Source organism: Urocampus carinirostris, chromosome 1, assembly GCF_059441175.1.
Source record: "Urocampus carinirostris isolate Australia breed hairy pipefish chromosome 1, RoL_Ucar_1.0, whole genome shotgun sequence".
Lineage (NCBI taxonomy): Eukaryota > Metazoa > Chordata > Actinopteri > Syngnathiformes > Syngnathidae > Urocampus > Urocampus carinirostris.
In genome coordinates this window covers 51837916-51852279 of record NC_142349.1, presented here as the reverse complement: position 1 = coordinate 51852279, position 14364 = coordinate 51837916, and the positions used below count along the sequence as shown (strand labels likewise).

General features: G+C 39.3%; 1 protein-coding gene across 1 annotated transcript; it reads right to left on the bottom strand.

Annotated features, from left to right (window-relative positions):
* Window positions 1-2346: 2346 nt before the first annotated feature.
* cyb561 (cytochrome b561) lies at window positions 2347-11821 on the bottom strand. The gene is made up of 6 exons (XM_088356132.1): window positions 11676-11821; window positions 8043-8250; window positions 6967-7065; window positions 4272-4375; window positions 4049-4206; window positions 2347-2721 (listed from the first exon to the last, which is right to left on the bottom strand). The coding sequence occupies exons 2-6, from the start codon at window positions 8248-8250 to the stop codon at window positions 2538-2540; spliced, it is 753 nt and encodes a 250-aa protein (XP_088212258.1). The 5' UTR covers window positions 11676-11821; the 3' UTR covers window positions 2347-2537.
* Window positions 11822-14364: the final 2543 nt, after the last annotated feature.

Sequence of the window (14364 nt, the reverse complement as noted above, 5' to 3'; positions counted from 1 at the left end):
TGTAGACCTCTGCAGTTCATCCAGAGTAATCTTAGGCCTCTTGGCTGCATCTCTGATCAGTTTTCTCCTTGTATGAGCTGAAAGTTTAGGGGGACGGCCCGATCTTGGTAGATTTGCAGTGGTCTGATACTCCTTCCATTTCAATAGTATTGCTTGTACAGTGCTCCTTGGGATGTTTAAAGCTTGAGAAATCTCTTTGTATCCAAATCCAGCTTTAAACTTCTCCACAACAGTATCTCGGACCTGCCTGGTGTGTTACTCGTTCTTCATGATGCTCTCTTCGCTTTAAACAGACCTCTGATACTATCACAGTGCATGTGCATTTATACAGAGACTTGATTACACACAGAGGGAATCCATTTATCATCGTTAGTCATTTAGATCAACATTGAATCAATCAGAGACTTCTGGACAGAGTTTGCTGCACTGAAAGTAAATGGGCTGAATCATTTTGCACACCCACTTATTTGCTTTTTATTTGTTAAGAAGTTTAAAATATCCAATAAAGTGTGTTCCACTTCATGATTGTGTCCCACTTATAGTTGATTTTTCACAACATCTTATGTCTTTATGTTTGAAGTCTGAAATGTGGCAAAAAGTCACAAAGTTCAAGGGGGACAAATAGTTTCGCAAGGAAATGTATATTCGGGGTTTTGTATTTGCCTGGAATGAAGCCACTCTAGCCTCAACGAGGGTGGAGCCTTAGACCCAATACCAATACTTACTTTTACATTCACTCACTTATAGTCTCTTTTGTCTTAGACGTCCCCCATGTTGTTTTGGCAGAACACGTCATCGGTAGAATAATGCACCATTCAACTGTATGTTTGACTTGTCATAGATTTTAAAGTCTCCCCTTTTTGTCAAAGAATTGTGTTAAAACATGTCAATTGCTGCAACCATTGTTTGTTAGTTCATTAATACCAAGAATATATTCTGTTATAAAAACCTTCCCCGGGACCCTACTGAAGATAAGCGGTGCAGATAATGAATGGATGGATCAAAAGCTTTGAGGTAACCGCTCATCTGTTTTCAGCCTCTATTTTAAATACCTGCCTTCTCAGAACCAACGAACACTGAGGAAAAGCCAAAATACAAAATTAGAATTATGGGTGACTTTACCTCTAGCATGAGAGTTAAAGTCTACATTTTCTTCATGTTTTGTAATTTTTGAATATTTTTCTTTAAATCAAAGTCAAATAATATTAAAAAAAATACGGGGCTAAAATTCCCATGTGGTGTCTAAAGTGTCCTTAATTTCAAAATGCTATCTTTGGTGTCATGAACCAGAACAGGATCAGGACCCAAACGCGTGACGTTACTCACTAAAGCCTTTTATTTTACGAGAAGTGGGGAGTCATGTACGTTAGGCAGCAGTCTGGCGTGAAATGATAGGAAGCAAAAGGCCGACGACGTCTATACCAACTGCCCGAGTTGATATCGGACAGATGGGGTCGATACCGGACAGGACGGTACAGACAGGAGATAATGAAACAGGATATTGAAAATGAACAGGACAAACTGGACGGGAACGAAAACTAGAGAGAATAATAAACAGGACAAAAATGGACGGGAATGAAACTGGAAACGGATATTAAACATGACAAAAATAAACGGGAACAATACCCGACAGGAACTACCAACAAGAAACAGGACCGAGTCAAAATCCACGTCTTGCGGGGCGGAGGTTTGTTGACGGACTGACAAAGGAAAAATGAGATCACTGAGCTTAAATAGACGGAAAGCCAATCTGTCAATGAGCCGCAGTTGGCGCCACACGGGCAGGGCCAATTGGGCGCCATGGAAACCGTGACAGTTATCGCAACATTTTGAGAGTGAAAGGCACATAATCTGCAATTTTTGTAGCATAAACTCTCATTATAATTCTGATTTGTTTTAATCCATTGAAAACCTACCCATCCATTGATTATCTGCACCGCTTGTCCTCAGTAGGGTCGTGGGGGTGCTGGAGCCCATCCCAGCTATCTTCGGGCAGTGGGCAGGGGACACCCTGAACTGGTTGCCAGCCAGTCGCAGGGCACACAGGGACCGACAACTCACTCGCTCATTAACACCTAGGGACAATTTCAATCAACCGGACATGCATGTTTTTGGAATGTGGGAGGAAACCGGAGTGCCCGGAGGAAATTATCAGGCAAGTGACAGTTAGTGTAGCCTGAAGATCTTTAAAATGTAAGAAAAGCCCTCTTTCTAATACAGATCAAATGCCATCCTGGACCCCCAAATAGAAAAAATAAAGAGTTTATGAGTACTTGTGGAATGAGCTGAGGCTGCGATCATGAATATAAGCCAGGAGATGGCGGCAAAGACTAGAACATTTTCAAGTTGCAGACACGACCTTTAATGCATTTGCACAACAATGACGAACACATTTTGCTTACCAATGTCAATGAAAAGTAGAAATTCTGAAGTCTTTTGGATTGGTTTCCCACTAAATCTCCATCCATTCCAAGTATTAAATCCCATGCTACAAAAGAAAGTAAATTAACAAACATTTATAGGCATTTTTAGGCATTTTAGGGCGAGCCTCCTTCCGTCAGGGTGTTAAAGTGCACTGCCAAAGCCTCCTCTTCAGGGTTGCGTGGCCGCCTGTATTCCTCCTTGGTCGTAATGTAGCACAGCAGAACACCAAAACATACAAGCAGGAGGCCCAAAACGTTGGCCAGGACGCCCTCTGGTGGGAAGCTCGAATACGTTGGCCTGTTCAAAGAACAAAAAGTGACCATCAACACTGCAAGAGTGAAGTACTGATACAATCTATACCAGTTTTTATCAACTGGTGGGTCACGGGCCTTTGCCTTGGCAAAATAGTGCTAAGAAGATGAAGAAATGAAGGGACGATTACACTCCTTAATAGTAGAGGGCGATGTTCTTCTACCTGTTCAATCAGCGCGTTTGAAAGGGACCACATCTCATTTTCTTGTGATTAACTTTGTCTTGTTCCCTTTTTCTGTCTATAATAATGGGTCCCAGGAAATGTACTGATTAAGCGGAAGGTAAAGTGGAAAACAGCGAGAAAAACAATCAAGACAAAGAAGAAAACGATTGTGAAGTATGAAAATGGTGTAAGTCTGCCATTAAAGCGCTGCTTGATAGCACAGTAAATGGTTTAAAAATGTTTTATTTTTAGCTTTTCACCGGTATTTTCATCTTTTAAAACTACATAATCAAAAAATTAGCGATGTTTAGGTTCACGCTTTATTAATATTTTGAATTCCTTTTAGTCTGTGGCTGTTTAAAAGCAGCTTTATGGGGTTGCTTACTGGTATGTGATGTAGGCGTACATGGGAGTATATAATGTACTTGAAGTCGTTTTGGTTTTGATGGTCATTTTATTTTTTGAAGGAAAAAAATTGGAATATGTTACAATATCTCTGATTTAAACTGAACAATCCTGACTCAGTCAAAATTTAGGTGACATATTTGACCCCGATCTGTCCTTTCAAAGACACGTTAAGAATATTACTAGAACAGCTTTTTTCCATCTTCGCGACATTGCTAAGATTGCGGGGATTATAATTGAAGCATTTGTTACCTCCCGTCTCGATTACTGTAATGCACTACTCTCCGGTCTCCCGAAGTCCAAAATCAAGAGCCTTCGGCTGGTACAAAAAGTTTGATCACATGTAATGTGAAGGTACTGGAAAGATTGCAAAACGGGCCTTGAAAGTGCTTGAATTAGAGCAAACCCTGTGTCTACTTCCTGGAATGTGCGTGACGTCACATGAAAACTGCGAATATTCACTGCCAAAATCGTTTTTTTGAGTATCTTTAAATATCATTGGCCCACTTTAATTGAATGACCCATATCGGTCAGTTCTAGATAGTGTAAAAAATGAAAACCCTGAATTAAAACGCTTACCCCTCTCATTTACTGGACTTGTAATTCATTCACAAAGGTATTCATTGTGCACCACTAATTCTCTAAGAGTGGCCTTGGCACTACAAGGTAATGATCCGAGATTAAAAGATAAGGCGCAGATTTGAACAAGACCTCAAGTATCAGACAAATTGAGGTAACACATACATAATGCTGAAGAGGAGCTCCTCAGTGATACCGAGAAGGCTGGTGCCTACGGACATCACCAACAGAAGCAGACCGCAGAAGGTGTGAACGGGGAGGTACGCTCCACGTAACCATGATGACGCGACGGGAAACAGGAAGAACAAGAAACCCATCGCCCACTGTTGAGAGATACATAACAAATGTCACAGCGAAAACACGGAACATTTGCATAATGTGTTTCTACCTGCAAGCTAAACAAGACAAGTGTAGTCATGCCACACCAACTGTGCAGAGAGTACATGTTTGTATACTTGGCCACTCTGTGGGAGTCGAACACAGCTACCATACCTACATACACAAAAATAGACAGATATGAGGTCCATTTCACAAGGCACAGGTGATTAACCGTAATCTAATCGATTTTATGATGTGACGCTGAGCCATTGTGTAATCGCAGGACACTGCTTTTTTAAAGGATTTATAGTTTCATGTTTGTAAATTTTGGCAAACCAGAATTGTGACGGTTCAAGTTTAAACTGTGCTGTCCAATCAGAGGTAAGTTTTATTTTATAATTCAGTTCATACCAGTTTTTGCTAATAAAAAATAAATGAATACAATTTTTTTTAAAATCCCACGCAAAACAAACCAAAAGACAAGCAAAAGAACAGTTCATCATGTGGAAAAAAAAGAAAAGAAAAAACAAAAAACAGTGTACTTAACTTAACGAGAACTTTGTGGTTATGCAGTATGAGGCGTTACAGATTGTTGTTGTTGATAAAATGTTCCTAAAGTCATCCCATTGCTCATTAGTCCCATGCAACCCGTTCACTCTACGCAGGGTATTTTCACAAGGAATTGCGTCCATCAGCAACGTTTTCCCAAAAATTATGACTGGGCTATCCGGGAGCTTCCAGTGTCTTGAAATAATCCAAGTGCAGGTCATGAATACAGTCTTTTGAATTTTGAAAGAAGTTGATTTCAAGTGGGGCACTACAGTTCTGTTTCCAAGAAGACACAGTTTAGATGGTTTGGGGAGAGTACATTTCAACCATTTTTCCATATATTTAATAATAGTTTCCTATACATGTGCTATTTTAGAACATTCCCACAGAGCATGAATCAATGTTCCTTTCACATCGCTACACTTCGAACAAAAATCATGTTTGAGCGGTCCCATTTTCAAAGGTTTTGATGGTCACCGGCAAGTTTTAACCACTTTGCAAGCAGCACTCCATGCTACAGACACATACTGCAACCATAACCAAGCTTCCCAGAAGAGGGTGCTGTTTTGTTAAGGTTAAAGCGTGTCACTATGATTAAGTTCACGGTTCACCTATCCTTTAACAGCATGGGTTGTCGGGCACCAATGAGGATGCAACTCTGGACAGCCTTCTCCACCGTTCCCTGGCCAGTTCTTGGGTCACGGCAAAGTTGGCACCAGTTAATTCTTAAAAGTTTTTGACCCAGTTATTTTTTGGTCTTCCTCTCCTCCTACCCCTTTGAACCGTGCCCTGGAGAATTATCCTGGTCAGTTCTGATGATCTTGTGACGTTTCCGTCTGTGCACAGTTGACAACAATTCTTCTTAGGGTCTAATGTGCCCTGTGATGGTGTTGCACACCATTTTGTTAGTCACATGGGCTAAGTAGCTGATGCCTCCAAGTTTCCTGTAGCGTCGCATTTCCAAGGCCTAGATTTTCTTTTCCAGTTATGCTGGGAGAGTCCATGTCTCACAAGCATAAAGGAAGATGGAAGTCACCAGCGCTTGCATGAGTCTGATCTTTTATTTCACTGCTATGTTCTTGTCCTTCCAGATGGGTTTAAGTCTGGCAAGTGTGGCTGTGGTAAGAGCTATGCTGGCCATGAAATTTGGTTCTGACCCCTCTTCTGATATGACAGCTCCAAGATATTTACATTTGGTGACAGGTTCTCGCTCTCTGTGGTTGATTGTGATTTTTTTGTGGTGATACCTTGGGGATTGTTGGTTATTAATTTTGTTTTTTTCTGCGCTGATAAGCTTCCCATACAGGGTTGATGCTTTGTCCAGGCGATTGACCAGATCTTGAAGTTCCTGTTAGTCTCCTGCCAAACGGAGGTTACTGATGTTGTTTCCCCCAATACTGACTGTACCATTATGTTGCTCCAGCGCTTCAGACATGATCCTTTCCAGGAAGATGTTGAATAAAGTTGGAGAGAGAATGTAGCCTTGTTTCACACCGACTGTGGTTCGAAACCACGCTGCATTTAAGGACACATATTTTGTTGTGTTGTTAGGCCCCTTAGATATTAGATAGAAGACTGGAACCAACATGCTAGGTTGCTATAACTTGTCCTTGCTCTGGATCTTTCTGATCTTGAGGCACCCTCGCATGCATTATTCAGTAACCAGTAAGATCATTTGGTCACACAATGGCACATAGGTGTGGCTGACCACCTCAAATGTCTGATATTAGGGACTGTTATATAATATGGATTTTTTTGCATCATGCTGCTGAAGTGATTGGATCATACTGGCATCTAGTAACGATGCATACTGCAATTTTTTTATTATTAATTTGATATAAAGGAATGAAATGATAAGTTTGCTTTGTTTTTACTTTTGGATGAGTGCAAAGGAGATTTCATGGGATGCCGGATGCCAGTTACTTATTTTTACTCACTGTTGTTCGTTGCTTTGACCATTGCATCATTGGTGCTATCGGCTGGTTGTTGTTTTTTGATTCCCGTACCGTATGGAGCTGATCTGATTTATTATTAGGAGCTTTAAGAAAGGATGGAACTTCTTATTTGAGAACCCCTTTGCCGGTACTCCTTGCAGGTTCAAAGTTCATGGATGTCTTCTCACATTATTTCAAGTGTCCACTACAGTTTAAACTCAACACCTCCATTTGTGAGATGGTCCCAGGCATTTAAACTTGTCACATCACAGTCTTACTTACCGATGATGCTGATGATAAGGGCGAGCAAATGGATGACGCCGTGCAGCACCTTCACATTCTTCTTCGCCTCGTTACGAAACACGCGATAAACCAGGATGGCTAGGAACAGAAAGGTGAACACGAATGGTTAAGTTCATGAAAACCAATGCAGTCCAAAGCACTTTGATTGTGAAAATGGTCACCAGCGAACGCAACTAGCGCTCATGTGCTATCAATTCCAATTGCACCTACAAAGCGGGCGTGTTACGAGCCCCGCAGGACCTTTCCATCACGTGTCCACATCTCTCTAATGTCCAGCTGACCTTTTCGGTTATCACTTTAACGCAATTTGGTTTCGACAGCTGTCCTGTTGAACCACACAAACTAATGTGGTTAGTAGAACTCTGCTGAGGAGCACAAGCTGATAAAAAGGGAAATAATAGGGCACTTAACCGTCAATTAGGGATGCTGCAGTAAGTCAAGTCAGGATTGGGAGGGTTACTTTAAAAAATTGAATCCGATGCAGTTACTTCAAAATTGAATCTATAAAATAATCTGAAGACTATAATATTGCAGAAATGTAACATAATTACTTTCTATTACTTTTAAATAACAGTACTCCAATACCAAATACAACTGATAAAAAAATAAATCAAATAAATATAAACTAAATGACTAAATGTTGTTAAAGATAAAGGATCAATGTAAGTTTGCATTAGCTAAGGAGGTAGAGCGCTCGTCTTGGGATCAAGAGATCACAGGTTTGATTTCCCGGCTCCTCCGCGCTATGTGTCGAAGTGTCCATGGGCAAGACACTGAATCCCAAATTCCCCCGATAGCGGGTAATTGCCTTGCATGGCTGACGCTGCGATTAGTTAGTGTGTAAAAGGGAAAAGTGTGAAGCACATTGTAAAGCGCTATATAAATGCAGATCATTTACATTTACAAATACATATCAAAACAACAGTGACTGAAAGATGAAGGTCCTGTATCTGAGACTTGTACTTAGGAACAGGTGCCCCGATGACCCAAGCGGTTAAGGGTTCAGTCTTGTAAATGAATTTTGTTCGATCGTGTGAAATAAATCCAAGGCTCACCATCACCCTGCAAGAAAACCAGGCCCAGAATCATGCACAGAGGGTGCAGGTTGTATTGCCGTGCCGAGCCGTCCCAAGCAAAGCCGCCGTGGTAGTGACCCATCCACACGCCGGTCAGCACTACCGACGTCAAACCCGCAACCTGCGAGCCTCCCACCAGCCACGCCAAGGCGGAGTCCCACCAGCGCCCGGGAGAGAGTTCCATCATCTGAGAGCGAAAAGCAAAAAGGAGAATGGAGTATTTTGCCTGGAGCTCTGCCATCCAACAAATTGGGTTAAGTAAATGAGATAAGAGCATCAGATGTACAAAAAAAACAGATGTCTCTTTCCAATGTCAGGATGCAAAACAGTGGCATGAAAAGTCATATTTTCCCCCTTTCCCTGTGTGAAATACAGCATTTCTGATCGCCAAGACTTCCACGTAAGGAAAAGCAGAGTGCAGATGATACATTTTGAAACGAGGGCAATTTGAATTAAAGAGACATTGCGTATTAACTGACCACCAGATGGCACTATACTGTAGCGCGACTGAGAACAGCTGCTACCAAAACTCGGGAAAGAAGACAAACTAGAGATTCAGAGACCAAAGTGACCTTTTTTCTTCATATAAAAAGGCAAGAAAATATAGAAGATAAAAAAGAAAATAAGTAAGCAAAAGAAAAAGCAAGGAAGCAAGAGAGAAAGAATACAAGAAAGAAAGCAAGAAAGCAACCAAGAAAGCAAGAAAGACGGAAAGACAGCAAAAAAGAGTGCATGAAAGCAAGAAAGAAAGAAAGAAAAGAAAGAGGAAAAAGAAAAGTGAAAAGGGGAAAAACCAAGAAAGAAAAGAAGAAGAAAGCTAGGAAAGGAATTAAGGAGAGAGAAAAAAGAAAAGAAGAGAAAAGGGGTAATAATAGAAAAGGAAAACAGAAAAATAAAAGAAAAGGAGAAAAGGGAATAAGGAGAATGAAAAAAGGTAAGGGCAGAAAAAAGAACGAAAAAAAAAAAAAAAACGGGTTTGGCTTTTTTGGGTACTTGTAGCAGCAAGATGTGCAACAAGTCAACCACTAAAAAATCTTTAACTAGAAAATCACAATGATCCCCGCACATCAGAAAGTCTGTCGTGGACATGTTCTGAAAATAGCTGGATCATTGTGATTTTCTAGAGAAACCATTTTTTTTAATCCGCTGACTGAGTCTATTTAACCCCGTTTTTAATAATTAAACCGGTTATAACATAGTAATGACATGGTAATAACATGATAAGTTATTAATTTATTTCCTTATGTATTTAAATAAATACATTCCATTTTATGGGCTTCATGGACAAAAATATACATTATAGCATTGATAGTTATTTCTAAGCAATTCATTAAAAGAATAGAATTAGAATCCATGAATATATTAAACAACTATTTACCCATCTTTTCATTGATTTGTTTTATAAGAAATACAACAAACTAAATTCCAATTGGCGGGTTTTATAAAGCAAATGAGCAAACAATGTGCCGTTTTTTCAAAAATAGCTATCTGGCTACCTTTTGTAGCTAGCTAATTATATCTAGCTAGCCAAGTTTTACATTTTTTTTAATTCTATCTCGCTAACATTTTGTCTTTTTTGCTCGTTATCAAGCTCAATTTTCCTCTCCTTTCGAGCGAGCCATCTAATTTTTAGTTCTATTGCTATTTGTGCAATTTTTTTAAGCTAGCTGTCTGGCTACCTGATTGGTTTGGTAGTTAGCTATCATTCTACCTTTTTAGCTATTTAGCAAGCTATCTAGCTGGTCAAGTTTTACATTTTTTTGCATTATATCTCGCTAACATTTTGTCTTTTTTGCTCGTTATCAAGCTCAATTTTTCTCTCCTTTCTAGTGAGCCGTCTAATTTTTAGCCCGATTGCTATTTGTGTCGTTTTTTTAAGCTAGCTATCTGACTACCTTATTGGTTTTGTAGCTAGCTATTGTTCTACCCTTTTAGATATTTAGAAGGCTATCTAGCTAGCCAAGTTTTACATTTTTTGGAATTCTATCTAGCGAACATTTTATCTTTTTTGCTCATTATCATGCTCAATTTTTCTCTCATTTCTAGCGAGCCGTCTAATTTTTAGCTCTGTTGCTATTTGAATTGGCTTTGGGGCGTTCGATTCACCCGCAATTTAGAATTAGCAGTCGCAGAGATGTGATTTTTATATATTGAGTTTATTACCAATATATTTGAGGATCGGAACAATTTGTGTGTCAATATTTTTGAGACAAATCTTTCCTTCCATGGGTGTTATGTGTTAAAATGATGCTAATATGTAGCTAGCATTTTCAGTTGCAGGAAGTTCTTCCTGATATAATTTACCACTTGGAAACGCTACCTTCATTTTTTACATTGCCCATAAGAGATGTCCATCATTGATACGTAATCCTTGCAGTAACACACATCTCATAGTGCCAGCTGCTGTTAATCACAAGGGAAGAAGAATTGCAATGGCCAAGCCACCAGGGAGCCGTGTCAGTGTCATTTTAAGCAGACTTATTGGGAAACATGGCAACAATTTCAAGCATTTACAAGCACTTTACACATATTCAAGCACTTTTTGATCCTTTAATGTGCCCACCCATGGACACGCTGTGCAGACCTAAAGAAAACTGGATGTAGTTGTGAGGATATTCTAAAAAAAATGGAAAAAAAAGAATGCAGAAAAATAACATAAAAACGGAACAAAAACGAAAAACTACAACTAAGATAACAAGGCAAGAAAAGAAGAAGTAAAAAACTGGGGTGAAAAGAAAGAAAAGAATAAGAAAAAAGGAAGTAAAAATTCAGCACAAAAAAGAAAAAGGGGAAAAAGCAAGAAAAAGAAAATAAACCAGAAAAAGAAGTAAAATACCAGGGAAAAAAGGAAACAAACAAAGAAAATAAAAAAGGAAGAAGAGAAAATGAAGAAGAAAAACGAAAACAAGAAGAAGAGGAAAAAGCAGCAAAAACAAATTTAAAGGCTAGGAATTAAGAAGGAGAAGAAAAGGACGAAATAAGCAAAATGTGGGATAAAAAGAAGTAAAAGGTTTGGGGGAATAAACAATAGAAGAAAAAAAAGGAAAAAAGAAAGCAGGGGAAAATACCAGTTTCAGGGGGTTCCTTGTTCAGTATATTACAGACAATAAAGAAAAATTTTGCACACACAAAACTGTTTTTTCTTCACTCTGCTGTGAACTTTTAACTCATTTCCACTTGTTATACTAAAAAGGTTGAAACTGGAATTGCTGCACGATGCAACAAAATGTCTATTAAAAATAATGACTTATCAGTGCAACAGCATATAAACTACAAAATGCAAGAATGAATGATACCATTTAAAAATAAAGGTAATACAGGTAAAACACTAGAAACAGTGCTCTGGAAACAAATGTTTGGGGGTTGATAATAGCAGTAACCCCCCCAGCCCGGCCCCTTATTTGATATGCCCCCCTGGCAACGGCCCTGGTCGGATAAACAATTTAGCAGAAAATGGTTGGAAAATGATGTTCCGCTCCCTACTCGGATGTCAATGTGAAAAGAGTGATGCCACCTGTTCCCACATCGTCACTTTGCCTAAGTGACAATTTCAGTTTAAGAATGAAAAGAGGAATTAAGTGAGTTAAATGTTACGATGGAGAATCTACTTACCGGTTCTTTGGTGGTGTTTGTGCCTTGTGTTGTTTAAGGGAGTGGCGGAGTGGCCATTTATACATCCGCCTTCTTCTTCCCTCAAGTGCGCGTTGGGATTCTGGAATAGCAATGGGTCGTACGCGAACAAAACGTATTTACGAGCCGCCTCCTCATCTAGAAAGGGCAGCCTCTCCCGCTCACGCGCGGGCTTTTCTCTCACTCTCTCTCTCTCTCTCTCTCTCTCTCTCTCTCTCTCTCTCTCTCTCTCTCTCTCTCTCTCTATCTCTCTTCCTTTCTCTTCTTCTCTCCCTCCTTCCCTTTCTGTCTTTTTCTCTTTACCTGTATCTCTTTCTTTTTTCTGTCTTTCTTTTTCTGATCTCTCTGCCTCATTCACTCTTCTCGTCTTTTTTTTCTCTTAGGATCCTTTGCTCTCTATTCATATTTAGTCTTTCCTTTTCTTTTTTCTTATTCTCTTTCTCATTTCACCCTTTCTTTCTGTGTTTTACTCTTTTTGTCATATTTCTCTATCACTCTTTCTGCTTTCTCCCTCACATTTCCTTTCTCTTCTCTTTCTCTTTTTATTCCCATTGTCTTTCCTTTTCTATATATCCCTTTCTTTTTCTCTCTCTCTCTCTCTCTCTCTCTGTTCTGCTCTCTTTTACCCCTTTTCTTTCTGTCTCTTTCTCCCTTTTTCTTATTCTCTTTAACTCCTCTCTATTTTTCTCTTTCTTATCCTGTCATTTTCTCTCTTTCACTCTCCTTCTCTCTTTCTCATTCTTTCCTGTTCTCTCTTTTTTCTTTTTCTCTTGTTTTCTCTTGTTCTCTTTCTCACTTCTTCTTCATCCTTTCCCTCTCACATTATTATTTTTTTCTCCTTCTTCTCTCTCTTTATCTATCCCTCTCTCTCCCTCCTACATTCTCTTTTTTTCTCTTTTGTAGAAATTATTTCTAAAGTTGCCCTGCGATTGGCTGGCAACCAGTTCAGGGTCTCCCCTGCCCACTGCCCGATGTTTCCTGGGATGGGCTCCAGCACCCCCGCGACCCTACTGAGGATAAGCGGTGTAGCTAATGAGATGAGATTTCTAAAGTTGAAATTGGAGAAAGATTTACTGTATATTGAAACAAAATAGCCTTTTCAAAATGAACTAGTTTGGTGGATAATATTTCGTTAGTATTGGTAATAAAATCTGTCATTCATAACAAAAAGATCCCAAGAACCGTTTAGGAGTCAAAAGAGGCGGGTCTTTTCAGTGAGCCGAGCTGAAAGAGCCGGGTCTTTAATGATGGACGAAATTCACGTCACTATTCAACAAACAGACCAAACCGACGTGAAAATTAAAATTTGATCAAACTAGCCTGCCGTCACTTAAGGACACCATTATCATTGTGCCTAGTTGTTACCGTTGAATTGTGAAAATCTATATGGAATTCACTTAATTTGAAACTTCGTATGTGATGGCGATAGAATCTTAAATGATGACTAAACGGATACGTCAAGGCTGGGTTGCCTTGACAACGGGGAGTAAAAGAAGGCAGGACGTTACATCTAGTTATTGTGTCTGATTGTACACAACATAAACTAGTTAGTGTTTTACCAAACCTCACATTGTTTTTTTGCTGTTGATAGTGTCAATAAAATTGTTCAAACCAAAAAAACTTGTTTTTAGCTAAGGAACAAGTCAAGTTATGTTTCTATAGCCCTTTATCACAAGGATTCTCAACACTACCCAATTGCTCCCCTTATTAATGGTTGTAAATCCCCTTATTAAGGTACATACATACAGACAAATCTAATTCACAATGTGCATACATTTTTTTTATTTCACAGTTTTCATTCCTCTACAAACAAAATAAAAGTGTTACAAGATTAGAAATTAGTAATATTAGTAGTAAGAAGTAGTAATCAGCTCAAAAAAAAGAAGTCAAGTCAAGTCAAGTCAATCTATCTATCTATCTATCTATCTATCTATCTATCTATCTATCTATCTATCTATCTATCTATCTATCTATCTATCTATCTATCTATCTATCTATCTATCTATAGTCAAGTCAAGTCAAGTCAAGTCATTTTTATTTGTATAGCCCTAAATCACGAAGAGTCTCAAAGGGCTTCACAGATTATTACACTATATTACACAGACTATTTTTCAGCCGACGAGAAGAGTAGGTTATTCATATGCTATGGAGTAGAAGTGAGTTTTAAGCTTAGATTTAAACATTTCCACTGAGGTTGCAGATCGGATCTCAGGGGGAAGAGCATTCCACAGCACCGGTGCCCGGGTGGAGAACGCTCTCGAACCAGCAGAACACTTCTTTGCTCTTGGGATCACCAGAAGACCGGCACTCTCAGATCGTAGGCTTCGGACCAGGACATAGCGGGAAATCAGATCTGAAAGATAAGAGGGAGCAAGTCCATGTATGATTTTGTATAATACTAAGATAACCTTGAAATCACATCTAAGGCTAACTGGGAGCCAATGTAGGTTAGCCAAAATCGGTGTTATGTGATCGTACTTTTTTGTCCTAGTTAAAAGCCTCGCTGCGGCATTTTGTACCAGCTGAAGAGACTTGATTCTAGACTTCGGGAGACCAGAGAGTAGTGCATTACAGTAATCGAGACGGGAGGTAACAAACGCATGAATTATAATTTCCACATCCGACTGAGACAGTATTGAACGGATTTTAGCAATGTTACGAAGATGGAAGA